Source organism: Penicillium alfredii (assembly GCF_028826965.1).
Source record: "Penicillium alfredii strain IBT 34128 chromosome Unknown utg000010l_segment0_segment0, whole genome shotgun sequence".
NCBI lineage: Eukaryota > Fungi > Ascomycota > Eurotiomycetes > Eurotiales > Aspergillaceae > Penicillium > Penicillium alfredii.
The window spans coordinates 42,526-61,631 of record NW_026622707.1 but is presented as its reverse complement, the minus strand read 5'-3'; the positions used below and the strand labels follow the sequence as shown (position 1 = coordinate 61,631).

General features: G+C 43.1%; 6 protein-coding genes across 6 annotated transcripts; 4 read left to right on the top strand and 2 right to left on the bottom strand.

The window, feature by feature from the left end:
• Positions 1 to 213: 213 nt before the first annotated feature.
• NUU61_007559 (uncharacterized protein) lies at positions 214 to 537 on the bottom strand (the record flags this gene model as incomplete). Its single annotated transcript, XM_056658084.1, has 1 exon — positions 214 to 537. One exon carries the CDS (start codon positions 535 to 537, stop codon positions 214 to 216), a length of 324 nt encoding a protein of 107 aa, XP_056508377.1.
• A 995-nt stretch (positions 538 to 1,532) lies between these two features.
• NUU61_007558 (UbiX family flavin prenyltransferase) lies at positions 1,533 to 2,024 on the top strand (the record flags this gene model as incomplete). The annotated part of the gene is made up of 1 exon (XM_056658083.1): positions 1,533 to 2,024. The coding sequence occupies one exon, from the start codon at positions 1,533 to 1,535 to the stop codon at positions 2,022 to 2,024; it is 492 nt and encodes a 163-aa protein (XP_056508376.1).
• Positions 2,025 to 2,751: 727 nt separating this feature from the next.
• Positions 2,752 to 4,446, top strand: NUU61_007557 (putative extracellular lipase; the record flags this gene model as incomplete). Its single annotated transcript, XM_056658082.1, has 1 exon — positions 2,752 to 4,446. The coding sequence occupies one exon, from the start codon at positions 2,752 to 2,754 to the stop codon at positions 4,444 to 4,446; it is 1,695 nt and encodes a 564-aa protein (XP_056508375.1).
• A 610-nt stretch (positions 4,447 to 5,056) lies between these two features.
• Positions 5,057 to 7,143, top strand: NUU61_007556 (putative glucan 1,4-alpha-glucosidase; the record flags this gene model as incomplete). The annotated part of the gene is made up of 4 exons (XM_056658081.1): positions 5,057 to 5,279; positions 5,329 to 5,612; positions 5,666 to 6,448; positions 6,508 to 7,143. The coding sequence occupies 4 exons, from the start codon at positions 5,057 to 5,059 to the stop codon at positions 7,141 to 7,143; spliced, it is 1,926 nt and encodes a 641-aa protein (XP_056508374.1).
• Positions 7,144 to 7,313: 170 nt separating this feature from the next.
• NUU61_007555 (uncharacterized protein) lies at positions 7,314 to 9,280 on the bottom strand (the record flags this gene model as incomplete). Its single annotated transcript, XM_056658080.1, has 9 exons — positions 7,314 to 7,381; positions 7,433 to 7,538; positions 7,589 to 8,236; positions 8,302 to 8,431; positions 8,484 to 8,604; positions 8,655 to 8,752; positions 8,811 to 8,893; positions 8,955 to 9,091; positions 9,142 to 9,280. The coding sequence occupies 9 exons, from the start codon at positions 9,278 to 9,280 to the stop codon at positions 7,314 to 7,316; spliced, it is 1,530 nt and encodes a 509-aa protein (XP_056508373.1).
• A 7,725-nt stretch (positions 9,281 to 17,005) lies between these two features.
• On the top strand, positions 17,006 to 19,033 carry NUU61_007554 (sulfatase family protein; the record flags this gene model as incomplete). Its single annotated transcript, XM_056658079.1, has 4 exons — positions 17,006 to 17,315; positions 17,428 to 17,903; positions 17,959 to 18,633; positions 18,686 to 19,033. 4 exons carry the CDS (start codon positions 17,006 to 17,008, stop codon positions 19,031 to 19,033), a joined length of 1,809 nt encoding a protein of 602 aa, XP_056508372.1.
• Between the last annotated feature and the right edge of the window lie 73 nt (positions 19,034 to 19,106).

Here is a 19,106-nt window from a genome sequence, read left to right as displayed (position 1 = left end):
CTGCTGACAGATGGCGTACTTTGGCAATACCCAGCTCAAGAACAACAGATCAGATTTCTATTTCGTCGTCGCTGGTGGCCCATCTATCCCTACTCCTCCGCGGCAGCTTGCCGGCGCAGTGAAACTCCCTTGCGACGCCGTATGGGAAAGCCCAATTGGCAAAAAACCCACGACAAACGCTGATCGTTGTATTTAGCCAGTCCCAGAGCCCCGTCACCGATTTCCCAGGTCCAGTTGATCCACTGCAACCTCCAGCGCACGCAGGATCTCAACAAATCTCTCGGCCGCTTTCCGACGTGATAGAGACTGGTGCATTAAGATATTCAGCGCATTGAGATCAGATTCATCAAAGATATGATTTACCGTTTCGAGTTGCGCGAAGCCTTCAAGGCGACGGGGCAGTTTCAGTATACTGCGACAGCCGGACTGTGATTCCATGACAATAATCGATCGGATGCACTGCCGGGCTAGGCGATGATCCGAAGCCCTCAAATGCTGGACTTCATTGTGAAGCTGATCCATTAACTTGCTCCTCATGGCAAAGGTCTCGACACCGAAAAGAACGGTTTACCCATCAGCCGGATCCTACAGGTGCCCGTTATGAACTGCCAGTCCTGCAAATGGCCAAACTGCGCGGGGTCCGCATACCGCAGAAGCAGAGGTGGCAGGCCAGCGGGAATATGGTCCCACCTATCTATATCTTCTATATTGAATGAGTGAGTGAAGTGCCGTATCGAAGGGTGCTCTTCTTACCCGTCAGTGCTTTGTTGTATGCTCGAAGACAGTCCTCCAAGCAGAAGGGGGTATCATTCGTCAAGACAAAATGCAAGATCATTACCAGGAGTTCATCTGGTAGACGATCCATGATTGACGAAAAGCTGGAGTGCGATGGGGGAAGACAGGAAGTTTCCTCGGTACATCGCCATTGCCCCCACCTCATTCCATCCTGACAACATTCCACGTCGAAATCGAGGAACAAGGGAGGGAAAAGGAAGAGAAAGGCGAACAAAAAAGATAGGAAAACAAAACATTGAGCCCATCTCGACTTCAGTGCCGAATCCCGAATTGCAAACTGTTTATCCACAACCGCCGGCATACCGGTTTCGGTGACTCGGGATCGGATACTCGAATCTTCGGAGTGAACTATTTGGTGCTCGATATCGGACCGACCAAAAATGATCAGGTCAGAAATTGCACGACATTGTATTTCCCAGGGGAAACCTATGGGGCTTTGATCTTGCCCACCTCCAGATATAAAAGTATCACCGCCGACTGGAATAAGCGGAACCGTTTCAGTCTAATAATCCTCATCTGCCAACCTAGAACGAGATTCCATTCTTCTGTCGATTGAGCATCACCACCAAACCAATGCTTTCGTTATTTTCTGGCACTCATACTCCACACTCTATGCGCGCCTCGCCCGGTGAAAGTCCGACTGAAACAACAATGCCTCGGCCAGATCAGTCCGACCAGTCCGACCAACCGGATCATCCCGCCCCCATTCATCAGCCACGACGCCGGTTGTCGTTGCCATGACCGGAGCCACTGGGGCCATCCTGGGCATCAAAGCGCTAATTGCCTTGAGCCGGCCCAACGTCGCGACGCATCTTGTGATGAGCAAATGGGCCGAGGCCACCATCAAATACGAAACGGACTACCACCCGTCGAACGTCAAGGCCTTGGCGGATCATGTCTACTCGATCAATGACATGGCTGCCCCAGTGTCCAGCGGCTCTTTCCGTACCGACGGTATGATTGTCGTACCTTGCAGCATGAAGACATTGGCCGCGATCAATACCGGGTTCTGTGATGATCTGACCTCTCGCACGGCCGATGTCATGTTGAAAGAGCGTCGGTGGTTGGTGTTAGTCACCCGCGAGACCCCGTTGAGTGATATCCACTTGCGCAACATGCTCGAAGTGTCCCGCAGCGGCGCGGTGATTTCCCATCAAAATGTGGGAATGCTCGACCTGTTTGATCTCGACACGGGCGACTTTGAACGATGGGAGGGGTGGCAGCATTGAAAGAGGTCCACGTGAAGAGGAATTATTAGTTATTATCGGTTAGTATAAGGGTTGTGAATTGCATGGCGTTGTTGATATTCACATGGCGAGATTGTACTACAATATCATGGATATCATAAGAATTATAGAGTAATAAGAATATAATAAACAATAAAATAATAAGCCTTGTAAATGGTTTCCCCCCAACTGCACATCTTTGGGAATTCCCCGAGTCCACCCGCGCATCCTCGCTGCTCCACCTGCTTTTCCCCCACAAGGCAGGGATATTCTCTCCCCCACGTCTCTTCACATTCGCTAAGGCCCCCCAGCATCGATGGCTTTCTGCGAGGCAATGTAAGCCCTGGCATCTCGCAGGATACTTAGCGTCAGCCGACCATTAACATGACTCCGTGCTCGGTCATCCCCGAAGGTCGCAAATATGCTCCCCTGCAAACCGAATGATCATTCCATGCGGGGTTTCCTTTTCGAGTCAAACGCGATGCTCCGCCGTTGTATCTCCGCCCCCTTTCGCGGGGTATTTGATGCAAGCAAGCTAGCAGTGTGCCTCGGATCAATCGCAAAACCCCATGTGCATTCGGTGTCAAGTAGATCTTCCCCTCCCGCATCGCCTGGGGTCGATTTATATCTATCCCATTCCCCCCTCGGACGAGGGGCAGAGACAGGGGATCAGTCAGGGTCACAGTTGTGATCGCAAGTTATCACTGCTCAGTTCACTTTGATTGTCGCAATGCTGTCCCTGTGGAAATTCGCTTTGCTTGCTCTGCCTGTCGCGCGGGCCTCTCCCGCCTTAAAGAGAGACAGCGATCCTACAGTCACCATCTCGCACCCGGAAGCCACGATTGTCGGCTCATCCGGCTCCAACAAGATCGACAGCTTCAATGGCATCCCCTTTGCCGTGGCTCCAACGGGATCTCTTCGGTTGAAGCCACCGCAGCCAATCCAGACATCGCTGGGTACTGTGAAGGCAACGGGACTAGCCAAGTCCTGCCCCCAGTTCTTCTTTAGCACCGACAAGGACAACCTCCCCACCGCAGTCTTGGGAGAGCTATCCAACATCCCGTTGTTCCAGACAGTCACCAATACAGGAGAAGACTGCTTGAATATCAACATCCGCCGCCCCTCCGACACAAAATCGGACGCCAAATTACCCGTGCTCGTGTGGATCTTCGGCGGTGGCTTCGAACTAGGCTCGACCACGATGTATGATGGGGCTAGCCTAGTAGCAGACTCGGTGGATTTGAAGATGCCGATCATTTTCGTGGCCATCAACTACCGCGTGGGCGGTTTTGGATTCCTGCCGGGGTCGGAGGTCCTGAAAGACGGTTCCGCCAACCTGGGCTTACGCGATCAGCGTCTGGCGCTGGAGTGGGTTGCTGACAATATTGAAGCCTTTGGGGGTGACCCGTCTAAGGTGACCATCTGGGGCGAGTCGGCGGGGTCCATCTCCGTGTTTGACCAGATGGCTCTGTACGACGGCAACAACAAATATAATGGGTCGCCGCTGTTCCAGGGTGGCATTATGAACTCGGGCAGCATGGTACCCGCGGATCCTATCGATGGCAAGAAAGGACAAGCAGTTTATGATGCCGTTGTGAAAGATGCAGGCTGCAGCAAGGCCGACGATACCCTCGACTGTCTCCGCAAACTGGACTATGATAAGTTTTTGAACGCGGCCAATTCAGTTCCGGGCATTTTAGGATACAACTCAGTTGCCCTCTCCTATCTTCCACGACCGGATGGCAAGGTCTTGACTGATTCACCCGACAAGTTGGTGAAACATGGCAAATACGCCTCGGTGCCTTTCATCGTCGGTGACCAGGAAGACGAGGGCACGATCTTTTCCTTATTCCAGGCCAATCTGACCACCACCGACGACATTGTCCAGTACTTGAAGAACCTCTTCTTTTTCAATGCCAGTGAACAGGATCTCAAAGATCTGGTTGCAGCCTATCCTGATATTAACAAATATGGCTCGCCATTCCGCTCTAGCATTCTCAACAACTGGTACCCACAATACAAGCGCATTGCAGCTATTCTGGGTGATCTGACATTCACCATCACCCGTCGGGCCTTCCTCACGCTGGCCAGGAAAGCTAAACCCGACGTCCCGGTCTGGTCGTATCTCTCCTCATACGACCATGGCACGCCGATCCTAGGAACTTTTCATGGCAGTGACATCTTACAGGTGTTTTATGGGATCAAGTCGAACTATGCCTCTAAGTCTATTCACTCATATTACCTGTCATTTGTGTACGACCAAGATCCGAACTCCCGGGCCAAAGACTTTATGAATTGGCCACAGTGGGGCTCCAATCAGACGCTGATGAATTTCTTCAATGACCACGGGGCGTTGATTGCCGATGACTTTCGGCAAAAGACCTGCGACTTGATCATGGACAAAGTGGCCTCATTCTATATCTAGTGAGCGTGATCCTAATCTCATGTATATACTTCGGGTGGATAATGAAATGAGAGCACATCGCAAGTATGGACCAACCAGGACAACAGATGCATTTTCGCATTGTCGAGCGTGGTATAGCTTGTATGTCGATATCTAGAAACAACTTGATGAGACGACGTAATGAACTAACGATAGAGTTGTCTGTTGCGGGGAGGGCCAATAGCAAATATTCCACTGTTACCCAGTACCTTTTAAAGAGACAAGCATGTCAGACTGACCTGCAGCTCGCTTGCACTAAAACCACCAGTTGGGGAGAGCAAAAGGTGTCAGGGACGGAGCAATCGTCGACAGTAATTCGCGGTGAGTCCGAATGCGACGCAGAAGACCGGGGGCGGAAATTTGTGCATAATTCTTTTTAATGAGGCTGCATTTACAATCACTCAACTTACACTCTTTGCGTCGATTCCGGCATTTGAATTCGCTTCGTCTTGCTCATTTCAACAGTAGAAGCGCGGGGCTGACGTGCATTTCCCCTGACGCTGCTGCAGATGTCTGCCCTGCGCAGCTCACCTGCCGAGGATATAAAATCCCGTGCCACCCCAGAGATCGATAAACACAGGTTCTCTGCGACATGACTCCTGCAATCTGGTTTGTCCTGTGGGCGCTTACACTCGGCCACGCGGTGGCTGTAGCACAACTGGCTCTTGGCGCCACCAGCCTGGATCGCTGGTTGACTTCGGAGACGGTGGTTGCGAGACAGGGCATTCTGGATAACATCGGATCGGGGGGTGTATATGCCCACAGCGCGAAATCAGGCATCGTTATTGCCAGCCCGAGCACTGACAGTCCAGACTGTGAGAATAAACCTCGACATCAGACAAGTCCTAAGTTAACCATCTACAGATTACCACACATGGACTCGCGACTCGGCTTTGACGATGAAGGCGGTGATTGATCTCTGCAAGAACGGCGATGTTGAGCTACTGGGCACCATCACAGAATATATCAATTCACAGGCTTATATCCAAACGGTCTCCAATCCCTCGGGAGACTTGGCCAGCGGTGGACTAGGAGAGCCCAAATTTCACGTTGACGAGATAGCGTTCACCGGCTCATGGGGGCGTCCTCAGCGCGATGGACCGGCGCTCCGAGCAACAGCTCTTATTGCCTTTGGCCAATGGTTGATAGTAAGTGCCGGCTATATCCTATCGAGATATTTTATTGATCGTGGGTTTCACAGGAAAATGGATACTCGGCCCAAGCAAAGGAGATCATCTGGCCCATTGTACGAAACGATCTCTCCTACGTGGCGCAATACTGGAATTCGACAGGTTATGGTGAGGATCCTCCCCTATCCTGCTCCATTCATTCTAATTGCATCCCAGATCTATGGGAAGAAGTGCTAGGTTCTTCCTTTTTCACCGTTGCAGTGCAACACCGTGCCTTGGTGGAGGGCAACACGTTCGCCAGTCAGGTCGGCTCGACCTGTTCATTCTGTGACTCGCAAGCACCACAGACTCTCTGCTTCTTGCAGTCATTTTGGACTGGGTCTTATACGCTGGCCAATTTTGGCGGAGGCCGTACGGGGAAAGACGCCAACACACTGCTGGGCACTATCCATACCTTCGACCCAAAGGCCGATTGCGATGATACTACCTTCCAGCCCTGTTCAGCGCGAGCACTGGCAAACCACAAGGTCGTGACCGACTCTTTTCGGTCGATCTATGCAATCAATTTGGGTATCCATGCTGGCCAGGCGGTTGCTGTTGGCCGCTACCCAGAGGATTCGTACTATGATGGCAACCCGTGGTACCTGTGTACACTTGCAGCAGCCGAGTTACTCTATGACGCGATATACCAGTGGGACCGTCTCGGCTCTCTATCCATCACCGATGTCTCTTTAGGTTTCTTTAGGGATTTGCACAGCTCCTCGGCTATCGGCACTTACTCCTCATCGAGTGGGATCTACTCGTCGATCGTGAGTGCAGTCAAGACTTATGCAGATGGATATGTCGGTCTTGTGGTAGGTTTCAGTTGTTGGAGAGTCTATTAAAAGTGTACGCTTATCAATTGTCTCCCCAGGAAAAGCACGCCATGGCCAACGGGTCTATGGCAGAGCAGTTCTCCAAGTGGGATGGCTTTCAACTATCGGCGCGTGATCTGACCTGGTCTTACGCTGCCCTTCTCACTGCAAACTCACGCCGAAATGCCGTCGTCCCTGCGGCATGGGGCGAGACAGCTGCCAGCAATGTGCCGTCAAAATGTAGTAGCACTTGGGCGACTGGGACCTACAGTACGGCAACTAATACAAACTGGCCCAGCACGTTAACCAGCGGATCAGCGAGCCAGACAGGTACTTCCTCGACTACGACAAAGAAAACAACGTCGCCATGTGCCACACCTACTTCGGTCGAGGTAACCTTTGACCTGATTGCGACCACCGCCTGGGGACAGAGTATCAAGTTGTCCGGGTCGATTAACGAGCTCGGAGCCTGGGATCTGGACCAAGCAATCGCGTTGGGTGCAGACCAATATACCAGCGACAAGCATCGTTGGTCGGTGACAGCGGACTTGCCCGCAGGAGCCAGCTTGGAATATAAGTACATTCGAGTGGAGAGCGACGGCAGGATTAAGTGGGAGAGTGACCCGAACCGTTCATACAAGGTTCCAGCAGCTTGTGGAATTTCATTTACCACGATAAGTGATACATGGAGGTAGGATGATACACGAAGGCCGTGCTTGCCATGACGTGTATGGAAGAAGAAAGGTGGGATGATCCAGGAATCACTGGCTATGCCTTACCTATTCCTTAGTTTGTTTGGTATATTTTGTATCTTGAGTCTATACGCAATGATGCACTTCTACATGGGAATGCTTTCTAAGCCCATCTATAGCTGGTGATGCTGGATAAACAGCCCCAGGAAAGAGGCAACCAAAGAGCACGAGAGGGAGACCACTGTTGATATCAGTCAGTGTTCGGTCTTCATGTCCCCAGGAAAATACTCACAGTAGGCGTGTTGGAGGCCTGAGATATAGCAGCCTACAACAATATCTCGGAGACGACCACTGAGATGGGCAATGTATTCGGAATCGGCCATAGCACGTTGGATCACCTATTCCTCGTCAGCCGAGAGCATTAGTGAACATTATCAGAGACGCGTACATTTTCAGAACCTGGGCCATTGAGGTTTTGGTGAAGTTTTTGCTGGAAAAAGAAGCCCAGGACCGAGTTTTCGGTAGTGACGCCTGCCGTCATGGCGAAGCTCAACAACAACATAAACCCCGAAGTTGCCATAGCCACCTCTTCAGGTTGCAGAAGGGTTGTCATAGCGACAAAGGCCGAGGCAGATGCTATTCCGGTTCCCATGCCACCTGGGAGAATGTATAGTGACCCCCAGAGCCCGGTTTGACCGTTCCACCGGAGATACTGCAGCGAGTAAGTGATGGAGGCGATCAAACCTGCTAGAACCAGCAAAATCTTGTAGTGACCAGTGCGCCGGATGAAAACTCCCGCCAGAAGTCCCCCTAGGGTGTTTCCCACCACCGCAGGGACTACGTGAATCCCGGCCATGGCGGCTGAGGATCGTTGAGTGACCTGAAAATATAGCGGGACGGAGAACATCATGCCGACCTGCGCCATAATCTGCAACGATATAATCAGATAGCTGATGGGCACGTTGGGCCGACGAAGAATGCGCAAGTTGAAGATGGGCTCCCGTGCCAGGTAGGCTTCAACCAGGACAAAAGCCACCAGCAAGGCCGTTCCTCCACCTCCCATCATCACTGCCCACCACGAGCGCCACGCAAAGTTCTTGCCCCCTGGTCCAGGAGTAAAGTGATGACAACCACGGCTGATCCTAATAACCCCGTTCCCACGAAGTCGACGTGGCGCACTCTTGACGCGGCACTCTCCTTGGCCCCGTCGGCCGTCGACTGCGCGACTTGAAGTTTGACGACTACCAGAAGTGCCGCAAGTGCCACAAACGGAGCCTGCAAGATAAACAGCCTGGGCAGGATATTAGCATGTGCGATCGGAATTTGAACCTCACTCCACGAACCATCTCCATCCAATCGTGTCGCTGAGCCAACCGCCCAGAGGGCCTCCGATGCTGCGACCCAGAGTCATCGAGATATTGACATAGGCTCGCCAGGTTGCGACCTCCCGCTTGGGAACGATATCTGGGGCCGTCTCAGCAACAATCCCCCCGATGCATTGGAAGTGATCTTACCGGTGATGATCACTGCGCTGATGGTCATTGTCCCAGCGCCCCCCATTCCACTGACGATGCGGCCGAGAATGACCCCCCACATGTGTGGTGCGATGCCACTGCATCTTAGTGATGAATCAGATTTCTATCATACGTGTCGAGGCCACCTGAACCTACCAGATGATACACCCCACGGCGAAGAGAAGGTACGAGACCAGCAGAAGGGGTTTGCGGCCGTATATATCGCTCAATTTTCCATACTGTTGACATGGCATCAGCACCGGTCTACCTTTGTCGCCGCTTTCATTGCTTGCGACCTACCATGGGTTGGGCGGCGCAGAGACCGAGTGTATACCCGGTGGACAACCAGTTCGCATCGCGCAAGCGATTGAACTCGGAGGATATGCGGCCGGCAGCGGCCATCACCAGAGTGGCATCGGCATTCGAGATGAACTCGCCTACATCACACGATAAGTATGGGAATATGAGAGCCATTGGAGTATCTTACCAAGCAGCAGAACGGCAACGATGGTCCAAACACCCGTTAGCGCCTTGACTTTGGATTCTGAGTTGGCCGGCAACAGAGGACTCTCCTCGTCCGTGTGAGCCTGGGAGTTGGCATTTTCGGGTGCATTGGGATTTTCCATGATGCACACAGATATCGGCCAAAGAGAATTGCAAGACAATCTCTATCGCCTTGTCGAATATCCAGAAGTGAACTGTCGCATGGGGTGTTCTCATCGCGACACCAAAGCACGTCAGAGACCCACTTGGTTATATGTAATCGATGCATTTTCGATCGTCAATCATTCCCCCTGGGCCGGGCTTTTAATATATTTAATATGTTTTTAAATATATAATTAGTATCTACTATATCTAACCTTATTTATTATTCTAGTCTAGGCCTTATATCTATTTTAATATCTCGTAGATCTATAATACTATAAAACCTAACCCTTTAGCTAGTTATATATATAATAAGTAATCCCGCTACGTCTTTTCGATTTATACTAAATATATATAGGGTTTATTCTAAATAATAATATTAACTAGAAGTCTTAAGTGTTGCTCGATATAATTACTAAGTATGTACTAATGTTTTATAGTATAGATATAATCCCTCTTTTAATTATCTTTCCCTAGCTTAAATATTACTTCGGAGTCTATTAATATCTTTAATCCTAGCGATAATAATAATAATAAAGATATAGGTAATAAGGAGTTTACTAGTTTTAAGAGTAATTCTAGCGAGGGCTCTATTAATAATAAGGAGTAAGAGAAGAAGGAAACTAATATAACGTAATCGGTAAGCGAGTTGGCCACCTACTCAAAAATCGCGCCATTTTCGCGAACCTCCCAATTTTAATCAGCTACTATACCACCAATTCGCTCTTAAAATACTAGAAAATCTATCGAGTAAGAGGGTAAGATCCTACTTACTATCGAGGCTATTCAGAAGCAAGAAATCTCTTTAATTCGCAAAGCAGGACGCTGATTTCAAATACCTCGCTTATCGCTTTAATACCGAATCTCTGGCCACTTAAATCGACGCGATGCTCGGGTTAACTGCTAGAAATTGACTAAAAATAAAGAAAATTCGTTTTTTAATAGATTATCTCTATAGATCGACGTAGAGCAGCTCTTTGGCTAATAGCTATACGAGAAATAGCTAATATGCTATTAGCTAAACATGGCTCTACTACTATTAAGTCTATCGGCGAAAAAATAGGTCTATAATTTTATTAATAGATGTAATAAAATCAAAACTCGATTCTCTCACCGCTACGATTATCGACGAGTTTAAAATAAAGATCCTAAAATTATTAATGAGTGGTTCGATCGTATTAAAAAGATAGTCGACAAGAACGGTATACTATACAAAGATATATACAATTTCGATAAGACTAGCTTCGTAATAGGTCTTATCTTAATAGCTAAAGTAATTACTCGGTCTAAATACTATAGTCGGCGATTATTATTACAACCTAGGAATCGTGAATATATTATAGCGATTAAGTCGATAAATATCGCTGGATAGGTACTCCTACCCTATATTATTTTTAAAGATAAGGTCTATATCGAAGGCTGGTTTGTGTTACAGGACCTTCGTACAAAGTCCTATATAATAAAGAAGCTTGATCTAAAGGCCTCGCTAGCAGAAACTGACCGCCTCCCTGACGGAACCCTAACTCCTACTGAACCCCTTTTCTCCTTATATCTTTTAACGAATCCTTCTTGTATCTAGGATGTACTATCAATTGATATAATTTGGTCTAATCCCCTAACATAAAGAAACAGATATTATAAATCTATTATTAATTATTTAGTTTTATCTAATTAAAAATATATTCTTATTATATATCTATAAAGGATAAGCTAAAAGATATTATTTATAAATTAAAATAGTAACTTTATTCTTAATATTTAAATTCTAGTAAAAATATAAACTTATAAATAATTAGTCTTAAAAATTATACTTTAAAATAAGATTCGCGATTTAATAGCTAATCTTTAATAGTATCTTTATAGATAAAGACAAAAAATAGATATAATTACCTTAAATAATAAAAAGAATAAAAAGAAATGGATCCCAAAAATATAGAATAAATAGGTTAAACTTAATCTTATACTTTTAAGAAATTATATATTTTAGACCTCTAAAATAGATAGAATCTAGATTTAATATAAATAAATAATATTTAATTTATTTAAAGACTAATGAATTTATATTAGATATACTATAAAAAGATAATCTAATATATTAATAATATATTAAAAAATAACTTAGACCCTAATTTAATTAGGGTAGTTTCTTGTAGTAGTCAGAATTAGGGTCTAAATAAGGGATTATAGAAATATTATAAAAATACTATAATATAGTAGATATAGTATAAAAAAAGATAAAAAAAAGATTTATATATATAAAATTAGCTTAGATAATAAGGAATTCTTTAGACCCTGGTCAATTAAGCGAGTCGATGGGGGCCTAAAATCTAGATTAAATTTTGGGCCCCTCTTAGCTTTTTCTGGGCCCGCAGCTAAATTTTTGGGGCCCCCTTTAGCTGGGTGCTCCCTCTGGGCTATTCTCAGACCCGTAGACCTGGACAGACCCGCGGACAACCCATATAGGTCGACCCGTGGGTCAGCCTATGGGCGGGTTGTGGGTCAGACCTTTTGACCCGTGGGCGGGTCAAGATTTTTTTGACCCGTCCCGCGGGTTAATAGGTTAACCTATTTGACCTATTTAGGTAGATACTTTGTTAACTATATAACTTTTATAAATTATGTTATTCTTGGCTATATTTTTAGGTATTATATTTATTTTAGTTAAATAATTTTTTATAGTAATTAGGAGAATAATTCTTAAAAAGTAATTCTAGAGAATATTATTTTAAATATTAATCGATTTTAATTTTAAAGCTTATAATTATTAAATACTCGTGGGCGTTTACGAACCCTACTAGAAATCCGCGGGAGGCTATAATCATCTTTATAATTACTTCTTAACTTTTCTTGCTACGATTAGTAAGATATATTAATTATAATTATTAAATCTATAGTATCCTCCTTTTTATTATTACTAATTAGTATAATCTCTTTATAAGTCTTTTAGGTCTCTTTTTTCTCTTATATAATTTCTAACTTATCCTACTCCCGAAGCTCTTAAATAAATATAAGCTATTTCTCCTCGACTTCGAATTTAGTAATATATATAAATATTATTAGATCCTATATAGTAGATATATTTAGCGCCTCTTATCGATAATAGTAAATATCACGCGCGGAATTAAATAATCGCTTAATATTAATATTAATAGCTAAGATTAAGAGGAGATCATAGACAAGGTTTATAAATATAGGAAATTTATACTAATAATCCTTCTAGAACTAATAAGGTAAGATTAGGATAGTACCTAGATAGAGAACGGATTATAATAATTAGTATAATATTTAGATAGATTAGAACCGATATCCCTATTAAAACTAGGGTTCTAAGATAGGCCTTAAAATCCTAGTTTTAATAGGGATAGAAAGATAGAAACTTAATAGATTAGAACCGGGGTTTTAAGTGATTACTTAGAACCTTAGTTTTAATAGGGATATATATAGAAATTTACCTCCTTTAATATACTATATTACTTTAGATTAGGAGCTTAAGGCAGAAGAATCGGCTATTAAAAATATATTAAATTTATTAGTTTAATAAGACTATTTTATTTTAGATAGTAATTAAGAGTTTAGAATATTGCTAGTTTAGTAACTTAGAAGCTAACTCTTAAGATTTTATTAGTATTAGGTATTATAATCTATTTAAGGATAGTCCTAATCTTTAGTTTAAAAAAATTTAACCTTATACTAAGGGGCTAAGATAGTACTAATCGTATAGATATTACCGAGCTTTTTATTATTTATTATAAAGTAATACTTACGGAGTTTATCTTTAGCTGATTTAAGGGCTTAATATATCTATTATTTCTATCTAACCTTCTTTTTACTAAGCTATCTAATTAATCTTTTAAGATAATTAAATAGCTTATTATAGATAGTAAAGATAGTATAAATAATAATATCCTTTATTTTTAAGAGGACTATAGTAAATTAGAAAAATAGCTAGATAATATTAAGAAGATAGTTAATCTAGCGTTACTTATCTATATCGATTTTAAGATAAAGATAATTATATTTAGAGTAAAATCGATTAAAGACTAGTTATAACTACTTCGCACACCGGAGTATTAAAAAAGTTAAATTCTATCTAGTTTAGATATCTTAAATTAGAACTAATTAAAGGTAGTTAGGCTAGAGACTAAGGAAGGACTCCCGACGTTAAGGGCTTATATTAATAAAGATCGTAAGGTTTCTAATCTAAAATATAAAGTAGGTTAGTATTTTAACTAATAAATAAGGAGTATAAATATATATCTTTATAAGAGTTATTGTAATATCTTATTTTTGTGTTTTTTAATAGGCGTATTAGGTATATTCCTTAGACTAAATAGTCTTAGTTACCTTGTTCTAAGGGTTCGTTTTTATCTAGCTAAGTAATTACTTTAAACTTAACTAAATTATATATATAATATATAGAATCTAAATAATTATTATTTTAGAGTTAATATCTAATAATTAAATAGAATCTTAGATACTTAAAATAAGGGTAGAGTTATTCGATATATTATTAGTCGTTACTATAAATACTCGGTCTTCGATCTAATATTTCTAGAGGATATTAAGGAGGGTTATACTAAGATTCTATCTAGAGTATATATTAGAAATAGGTTTAAAGCTAAATAAAACCTCTTAATAATTCTAGTCTATATTAATAAAATAGCTAGAGATAGCTATAAATACTTATTAAAATAGTAATATCTAATAGTTAAAACTAATAAAGAGCTTAGCCTTAGATAGAAGCTTCTAAAGTAAATCTTTTTATTAATCTTAGGTTATTCCTTAGATTCAATACTATATAGTTCAATGGGAAGGGAAACTAAGGATAAACGATAATAATTAGGTTATTTGAAGAAAGGCTTAGAATTTAGGATACTTAATAGTTTAAAAAGGAAGCTATAGAGTAGTTATTATAGTAATTAACTATTGCTCCTATAGCTTTTAGATAACTAGCTAGGCTATTCGAGGGGAGTTCTTAGCTTAAGAAAGATTAGCCTATAAATCAAATAATAGCTATATAATATACTATATATTCTATAAGATATTAGATTATTAAATATTTAGTAATACTTTAGCCTTTCTAGTATATACTCCAATTCTAGTAATATTAGAGACCTATTATCCTATTCTTAGTATAGACTAGATAGTCTATAACCTTACTATATTACTTATATAGGAGCTTTAGCTCTCTTATTACTAAATATATAATTTAATTAAAATATAACTATATATTAGTCCGTCGTGGACCCTCCTAGTTTATCTTCTTTATAGTATTATAAGAATTACTAATTTAGGTATTAAGCTACTAGTTTAAAAACTCTACTTTATTTATACTATTAAAAATTACCTAGATCTTTTTCCGATTGTTAGATCGTTTTAGTATTAGTGGTATAATAGGAGGGAGGCTTTGCTTAGTTTACTGGCTTTTTAGTGGTTCTAAGAGAGTATCGAGAAGTTGATTAAAATAGAAAATAGATGACTTAAACCCCTTACTCTTAATAAAAAAGAGAGGGTACAAGGTAGATAACTAAGATATAAAAGAGATATAGTAATAGTATATTAAAATAAAGGACTCGAGATATAGAAAAATAATCTAAAGTAAATTATCGTAGATTTAGGGGAATATATAGGTCTAATACTTATTTCTTATTAGTAGATAGGATTCGGCACTATCCTAGTGCTAAATTTTATAACTAATTAGAAGATACTCTACTAATATATATAAAGCTTATTAGATAGTAAGAAATAGATTAATAGGTCAACCTATAGATTAACCCGTTGATCTAAATAATTAGGTAAGAGTAATACTCTAAGACTTTTATTTTTATCCCCTAAAAATTTCAACCTAACTAGCCAACCTTTTTACGTAGGTATATTAGAACCGGGGCTATAAATAAACGTATAGGTAGATTAAAACCGGGGTTTTAAGTAATCGCGTAGATAGATTAAAACCCTGGTTCTAATAGAGGTAGAAAGACTACTATAAAAAGGTATATATTTTATTATATCTAGTAAAAAGGGGACTATATAACCCTTTTATAGCGAGAGACTCGAGATATAGAAAAATAATCTAAAATAAATTATCGTAGATTTAGGAGAATATATAGGTCTAATACTTATTTTTTATTAGTAGATAGAATTTAGTACTATCCTAATACTGAATTTTATAACTAATCAGAATAGGCTCCACTAATATATACGAAGTTTATTAGATAGTAAGAAATAGGTTAACGGGTCAACCTATAGGCTAACCTATTGACTTAAATAATTAGGTAAGAGTAATACCCTAAGATTTTTCTTTTTATCCCCAAAAAATTTCAACCTAACCAGCTAATATTATTATTTTATATAAATTCAGAAAAAATATTTAAAATAATTCTTTTATATAAATAAGACTATAATATACTTATATATTAATAAAGAAATATTAGATATTAGATTTATATCTATTTTATTATTTCTAATATATATAGTTTATTTATATAAAAAGTAGAAGTACTACTATAGACTTTAAATATATATTTTTAGGTTTAGTATAAGAAATAGTTAACTAATATCTTCTTTCGCCTATATCTACCTATTATAAAATATAATTCTTATCTTAAAGTATTAAATTAATAAATTAATATATTATATATTCTAAATATATTATTACTATATAATATTCTTTTTATAAAGAGTTAGAATTATAAGTTATATTAGAACAAAAACAGTATTTAACAATAGTATATTATTAAAAAAGGTAAGCAAATTATCCATCCTAATTAAGAAATTTATGCTAAAATAGGTCAAAAATAGGTTGACCCGTTAACCCACGGGTCAACCCATGGGCGGGTCAGGATTTTATTGACCCGACCCATGGGTCGTGGGTTTGGGTCATGGGTCAAGATCTTTGACCCATGGGACGGGTCTGTCCATGTCTACAGACCCGCGTGTTCCGGATACTTCCTGTCGCATATTGTCCTACTTTATCTTTCGATCGGATCGGTCCAGTTTGGGAGCATCCTGGTTGACACTAATGTGCTGATTTGTCCGGGAGAATTTATAGTTGCTATATCCAACTGCGATCCTACAGGGCAAGTTTCGCATCGAACTCTTTCGTCTTAATATATGCCCAAGGGGAAATTATCTACTTCGAGCCTCGCGGGAAACTTTAAGGCTTCATCTCCAGATGCATCAACAGACTCTGGCATATGTTGGCACAAAAGAAAAAGGACAAGGAGTGCCTTGATGAATATGTAGTGGGTAGTTGGCCAGTTCAAGACTCTATAATAGAGTGGATATTGCTGTTATTCTCTCCCCTTGCCTGTTCCTTGGTCTCAGGGAGCACTAGGGGAAGCTGGGGAGAGCAGAACTCTGAGGAAGGGAGCAGAAGAGAGAGAGAATCAAATTATCTGTCTGTAAGGTCCCTAGGAGAGAAGAAGAGAAGCTATCTACTACCACCTACAGGCGGTCAGGGAGGCGGTGGAGAACTGCTGGCAGAACCCCAGTCCCAACATCGTCACCCTCGGAAATGGTCTTCACATCAGGCACGGCAATTGAACACAAGCGAATACAATCCCACCAGACCCACTTGTTATTGTGGCCCCCTGATGGCATCATCGCTGTAATGTGAAGTTTTGCTGAGACATGCTTGCTTCTTTGATGCCCTTGAGATAACACACACCTCCGATCCTCCGGGCCTTCCCTCTCACAGCCCTATAATCATGAACCTCATCGCCGCGATTGCCGGCCTGGCGGCTGCTCAGATTGCCGTCGGGGCCAACGTGCAGTCAGTTTTTCAATCCGACCAGCGTGCAAGCCCACCCAATATCCTCTTCGTCATCACCGACGATCAGGACCTGGAGCTGGGTTCCGTGTCCTATACCCCGCGAATTGCGAAGCACCTACGCGACCAAGGCACTTTTTTCCGTAATCATTTTGTGACAACCTCGCTGTGCTGCCCATCGCGAGTGTCTCTATGGACTGGGCGCCAGGCACATAACACCAATGTGACCGATGTCAACCCGCCGTATGGTGAGTGCCCCTCGTGGGGTGCATAATCCCCAGATGGATGTAGAATATCCACATACACCCACACACCTACAATCATGAAGCTATGTCATAAGATTCCAACTAACCGTGCTAGGGGGGTATCCTAAATTTGTCGAGCGTGGGTTCAATGAGAACTTCCTGCCAGTCTGGCTTCAAGATGCTGGCTATAACACCTACTATACCGGAAAGCTCTTCAATTCTCACACAATAGAGAACTACCACAGCCCCCATGTGAAGGGGTTCAATGGGTCAGATTTCTTGCTGGATCCCTACACTTACTCCTATCGCAATTCAACCTATCAACGCAATCATGATCCCCCGGTCAGCCATGAGGGAAAACATACAACCGATGTGATTACTGGAAAAGCGCTAGGATTTCTTGAGGATGCGCTGGAGGGGGACCGACCTTTTTTCCTGACTGTGGCACCCGTGGCGCCCCATTCGAATATCGACCCCGGCGTGCTGCAGGGTGGTAGGGTGACCATGACGGCCCCGATCCCACTGATGCGCCACGAGCATCTCTTTGAAGATGTTAAAGTGCCTCGAACTGACAACTTTAATCCAGATAACGTGAGTCTCCCTTCTCTATGTGGATCATACCGACACATTCTAACCAACCCATCAGCCGAGCGGAGTCAGTTGGATCCGGGGTCTGCCTCAGCAGAACCAAACCGTCGTCGACTATAATGACCACTTCTACCGCTCTCGCTTGCGTGCATTGCAAGGTGTGGACGAGCTAGTGGATTCGCTGGTCGCTCGCTTAGAAGAGAGCGACCAGCTGGATAACACGTACATCATTTACACGTCCGACAACGGATTCCACATTGGCCAACACCGGCTGCCGCCCGGGAAGACTTGTGGGTTTGAGGAGGATATCCGAGTGCCTCTCTTTGTTCGGGGGCCTGGTGTTCCTGCTGGACAAGTGGAGGACGCCGTGACAACCCACATCGACTTGGCTCCCACCTTCTTCCAACTTGCAGGCCTTCCGGCACGCCAGGACTTTGATGGCACGGCGATTCCTGTGACGCCGGACCTTGATGGTACACGACATGTACATGAACATGTGACGGTAGAATACTGGGGCAGGGGAGTTGCTGAAGGCTTCTTCAGTGACGTTGGTGGGTCGCCGAGCGTTGGAATAAAGATTGAACAGCAACGACTAACACAGTTCCATACAGGCCCTGACGGCGCATCAATGATTCCGAACAATACCTACAAGTCTGTTCGCCTGCTGGGCGAGGGTTATAATCTGTACTACTCGGTTTGGTGCAACAACGAGCACGAGCTCTATGACCTTTCGGTATGGGGATTGAATATTGCGTTGCACTATCCCAGCTGACCATGTTGCGCAGACGGATTCATATCAGTTGCATAACCTGTATCCTTCCAACACTCGGGTGACCGAGGAGCCTCAGATTCTCGGACGCAGTCTATCCCAGGCCATCAATCGACTCGATGCTCTTCTTTTAGTCCTCAAGTCGTGCCAGGGTGCCACATGTATTGATCCATGGGGTGTCCTGCAGCCCGCGGATTCTATTCGCTCACTCCAGGATGCGCTCGATGAGCAATACGACGGGCTTTATGACAATCAACCGCAGGTCTCGTTTGACTGGTGTGATGCAGGATATATCATCGAAGCCGAAGGGCCACAGACGCCACTGACCAGCCGTCATGGCATCTCTTGGGATGTGTGGGTGTAACAGCTGTATGATCAAATCGTATATAGCCTCTCAATGCAATCGATCGGCATGATTTACGTGTAGTTGGCCAATT